General features: G+C 48.3%; 1 protein-coding gene across 1 annotated transcript; it reads right to left on the bottom strand.

Moving 5' to 3' along the window:
- Nucleotides 1–3,060: 3,060 nt before the first annotated feature.
- Nucleotides 3,061–3,910, bottom strand: LOC123959891 (leucine-rich repeat extensin-like protein 1). Its single transcript, XM_046034221.1, has 2 exons — nt 3,726–3,910; nt 3,061–3,565 (listed from the first exon to the last, which is right to left on the bottom strand). Exons 1-2 carry the CDS (start codon nt 3,908–3,910, stop codon nt 3,061–3,063), a joined length of 690 nt encoding a protein of 229 aa, XP_045890177.1.
- Between the last annotated feature and the right edge of the window lie 569 nt (nt 3,911–4,479).

Here is a 4,479-nt window from a genome sequence, read left to right as displayed (position 1 = left end):
ACATTTAGGAGGAGATGTAATCAGCGCCCATTAGAAAGCAGCTGATTTCCTCTTCAGAGCTCCCTCACCGCCCTCCCTCTCCCTCTGCCTCCCCCTGCTTCTCTTTCTTTTTTCCATCTTAGCCCAGTATATCATTTCTTTTTCACACGTTTGATTTATTTCTATTTCTTCACATACTGCTGCCTGGCCTTCTCTTTCCCTTTCAATCTAATTTACCTTTGCTCTCTCTTCCTCTCTCCCTTCCACCCCTTCATCTTCCCCTGTCTTTCCCCATCAGGGCATTGTAGTTCAAGAATAGATGTCTGATTTCATTTCCACATTTTGCTGCGTTCTTCTCTGTGTCATTAACGGGGCTCATTCTCAAACAGATAGCAGGAGCATTGTATAATGGCAAATGGCAAATCATGCAAAGTAGTGAATCACTGGAGAGACTTTCTGTTTGTAGGTCTAAGCGTGAGATAGAAGCATAACAACATACAAATTATGAAAACTGCTGCTCTCTCTCGCATCATGAGTCATGGCTCAGGACTTTACTATAAAATGTAATGTATTAAAAGTTGCTGATGTAACATGACAATTAAACTAATCGCAATTGCAATTGTGATGTCATCAAGGGGGCGATTTAATTAGACAAAAAAAGTGTGCTGTGTGTGATACTCTCCTCTCTGTGTGCACTGCAGTTTGCTCATTATACACATTCAAACCAGAAAAATGATTTATGAGCAGTGTGCTAGTAACGTTAAAGACATCAACCCACCGTAACCTACCTTCCTGCCCTGCCGCTAATTGTTTAAAACATAATTGGACTGGCCACCAGAGCACCGAAAGAAATGCCGGTGGGCCGGTCGCTCTGTAACAGAGACAGAGATGCGTTGTAGGCAGGTGAAGCGGTAAGACAGAAGAAAATAGGTTACAAGATAAAGAAAGTTTGGGTTTGGCTAGCTAGCCAGTTGCGATTTTCCTGACAGATATTGCGATTCGATTATTTTTTTAAGTTTTAAGTTTAGCTAAAGTTCAATATTCACTGCCAGTCTATTTTAGACAGAAGCCGTCAAGCAGCACAGAGCAGATGAACCGGGCAGGAAGTCAGACACAGAACATAGAGCATAGAGAATCCAGTTGATTTTCAAAATAAAACACCCTGTACAGGCTCCCAATCGTGTATCAACAATACAACAACACAGTTAAAACAGACAAAAAAAACAAAACAATTTAACTACGTAGCTACTTAACCTTGGTAGAAGCAAATTAATCAAGGACAACCAAACAAATCAACAAAATCTGAACAAGTCAGCAAAATCAGGCAGGCAAAACGCTCTTATTCCGAAATGAGAAATTAACACCACGTCAACAACGTAGGGCAGATGCACTGTATAATTAACATATTTTAGTCGCCGTCTTCTTGATTAGCTTATCGCGCGTTCTTTCAAATTTCGATTTGAAAACAATTAATTGTTTAGCTGTTGTATATAGTAATTAATATATTAACATTAGCAGTATACTATTAACTGAACATTATACTGTTTTAATAATTTTTAAAATAATCAATTACTGTGGCAGTTATTTTCTCAATGAATTGTTTGGTCTATAAAATGTCAGAAAATAGTGAAAAATACCAATTACGATTTCCCATAGCCCAAGGTGAGATCTTCAGTTAGCTTGTTTTGTCCGACTAACACTCCACAACACAAAAAGCTGGAATCACAGCATGTTTTGATATGAAATTAGACAATATCGTTTATACCAATATAGTTTGATGTAGAGTTAATTAATGTTTTCGTAGTCCTGCCAGCGTTTGGTCCTCTCTCTCCCTTACCGTGCAGCCCCGCCCCTCCCTCCGTGTCTGTCCCGTCTACTCACAAACTCTCAACAACATGGAGGGAGACACAGTGCTGGTCGACACTGTTGAAGACCTGGCTTGTAAAAAGAAAAACACTGTTCATCCAGTGTTTCCCACACATACACTTTACTTTGGCGGGCCGCACAGGTTAGACGACACATTGTAGCATTTATCAGAGAAACATGGTGATTACATTACAAGTTGTGACACTGGATATTTTACAAGAGCGGAAGAGGTAAAGTGACAGTGAACAAACAAGTCAGATGTTATTCGTTAGCTACCATGCTGGTTTGGTTTTGATAGGCTACGTCATTAACACGCCTCATCAACATGCAGCTCAGCTGCTGCTGTGAACGGAATCACGGGAGGAAAAGTCCAAGACAAGTTCCATTTTTTTGGTGACTTTATACAGCCTAGACTACTACTGATGGAGAAAGTCAGCGAAGTGGATATACAGGGAGAGAGAGATGGTAAAGCCCCTTTTCCACTGCACGGTACCAGCTCGACTCGCCTTTTTTGGTTTTCCTGTCAGGGTTTGCTGAGTGAGTGCAGCCGACGAGCATCTCCAGATGGTCAACCAAAAAACAGATAGACCAGAACGCAGCACAAACAACAAAGTCCAGGGCGACCAGGGTGGGCGGAGGGAGGACAGGAGGTGGGCCAGAAAAACAAAAATCAAAACCCAGACAGGCCAGGGAGTAGACAGGGAATTCTCCGGCGGGTGGCCTGAGGGCAGAGCAGGGGGGTTATAAGGTCCAGGAGGAAGACAAAACAGGCAAATCAGGGTTAGGGAACAAAACAGTCCGGGGGGAACCACCCAACAGGCAGATCATACCCAGGAAACAGGGCAGGTAAGGCGCTTGGCCTAACATGCAGGGCAGGGCAGGGCAGAGGGGCAGAACAGTTCGGGAGGCCGACCAGGAGGTCGTTTGAGCAGGCCAGGAGGGTAACACAGTTCAGGTGGTCTTCCCGGGGGACGACCCATGAGGCCAGGCAGACCAGGGGGGAAACAGAGTTCGGGAGGCCGTCCCGGAGGACGACCCAACAGGCCGGGCAGAACAGGGGGAACACAGAGTTCGGGAGGCCGTCCCGGAGGACGACCCAACAGGCCAGGCAGAACAGGGGGAACACAGAATTCAGGAGATCGGGCAGGAGGCCAGCGCTGAGGGCGGAACCTCTCCAGAGGTTGGTCAGGAGGCCGACGTAGGAGGCCTGAGGCCTCAAGTGGCAGAGATGGACTGAGGACCACTGGCGAGACAGCTGGGCTGAGGTCCACGGGCTGAGGTCCACGGACAGGACGGCAGGGCTGAGAACCACCGCCTGAGCAGCTGGGCTGATGACCATGGACCGGCCACCAACGGAGCTGCGGCCGGTCGGACCACCGATGGGGCAAGGCTAGACAGAGGACTAGCCGCACTGGTCGAACAGGGCACTGGCAGGACAGGTGGAGGGCTAGCCGCACTGGTCAAGCAGGGCACTGGCAGGACAGGCGGAGGGCTAGCAGCGCTAGCCGAGCAGGTTACAGGCAGGACGGGCGGAGGGCTAGCAGCGCTAGCCGAGCAGGATACAGGCCGAACATGCCGAGGAATAGCTGTGCTAGCCGAGCAGTATACAGGCAGGACAGGCGGAGGACTAGCAGCGCTAGCCGGGCAGGATACAGGCAGGACAGGCGGAGGACTAGCAGCGCTAGCCGGACAGGACAGGAGGATGATTCCCAACCTGCAACTAGCAGGCCGAGAACAAGTCCTTTGAGGGCTAGCAGGCTGGGGAGAAGACGGCCAGAGGCTAGTGGTCCGGATGTTAGCCGTTTCCAGGCTAACTGAACTGAACTGATGAGGACTTGGCTAGGGCATCGGCTGAGGTGTGGAGGAAGTCACAAACCCACCCAGGGAAAGAGTCTGCTGCTCCTGGCTGAGCAGCCAGGCTCTTCCAGGCAAGGGACATGATAGCTGCCTTATGGCTAACATGACTAGCCACATACCACATATTCCTCAGCGTCAGAAGCTCCCTCAGCACGTCAGTCTGTTCCTCAGTTAGAGTGTCTGCTGGGCTCTTAATTGGTCCGGTCATTCTGTCAGGTTTTGCTGAGTGAGTGCAGCAGGAGTGAGCCCAAATGCAAGACACTGTGAGCTGAGATTGAGTTCTAGGGTTTATTTATCCCAAGCACGACAAACAGGCATGAACACAACTCACGAGTACAGGAACTGGTACATCCAAAAGGTAGCAACGGGTAGAAACACAACATCCGACAGGACAGGACAGGACAGGACAGGACAGGACAGGACAGGACAGGACAGGACAGGACTGACATGCGACAATGACCTGTCAGGGAATGAACAGAAACACTAGACATTTATACACAGTGACTAACGAGCAGGGCGGGAGCAACACAGGTGACTGGGATCAGGGTTAACGAGGCAGAGAGACAGAAGGAAAACAGAGACTAGCAGGTAGGCAGATTACTAAGGGGAGAAAAGACAAAACACAAGTTACTCAACACTAAACATCAGAGTAATATAAACAAGCGGACAGATCACAAATGAACTAACACCAACAAGGAACACAGACAGAAGCTAAGACTTGAACGGAACTCAGGACAGACATGGGCAAAACACAGAAGTACACAGACCAGGAGTAAA

Source organism: Micropterus dolomieu, linkage group LG21, assembly GCF_021292245.1.
Source record: "Micropterus dolomieu isolate WLL.071019.BEF.003 ecotype Adirondacks linkage group LG21, ASM2129224v1, whole genome shotgun sequence".
Classification (NCBI taxonomy): domain Eukaryota; kingdom Metazoa; phylum Chordata; class Actinopteri; order Centrarchiformes; family Centrarchidae; genus Micropterus; species Micropterus dolomieu.
Note: the sequence above shows the minus strand (reverse complement) of the source record. Positions and strands in the feature narration are given on the sequence as shown.

Bases quoted from the DNA above. Each gene is read 5' to 3' on its own strand.
- LOC123959891 (XM_046034221.1), bottom strand. From the start codon at position 3,910: ATGACCGGACCAATTAAGAGCCCAGCAGACACTCTAACTGAGGAACAG. The intron at 3,566-3,725 runs GTGGGTTTGTGA...TCGGCCTGCTAG, and splicing joins GCAGCAGACTCTTTCCCTGG to TTGCAGGTTGGGAATCATCC.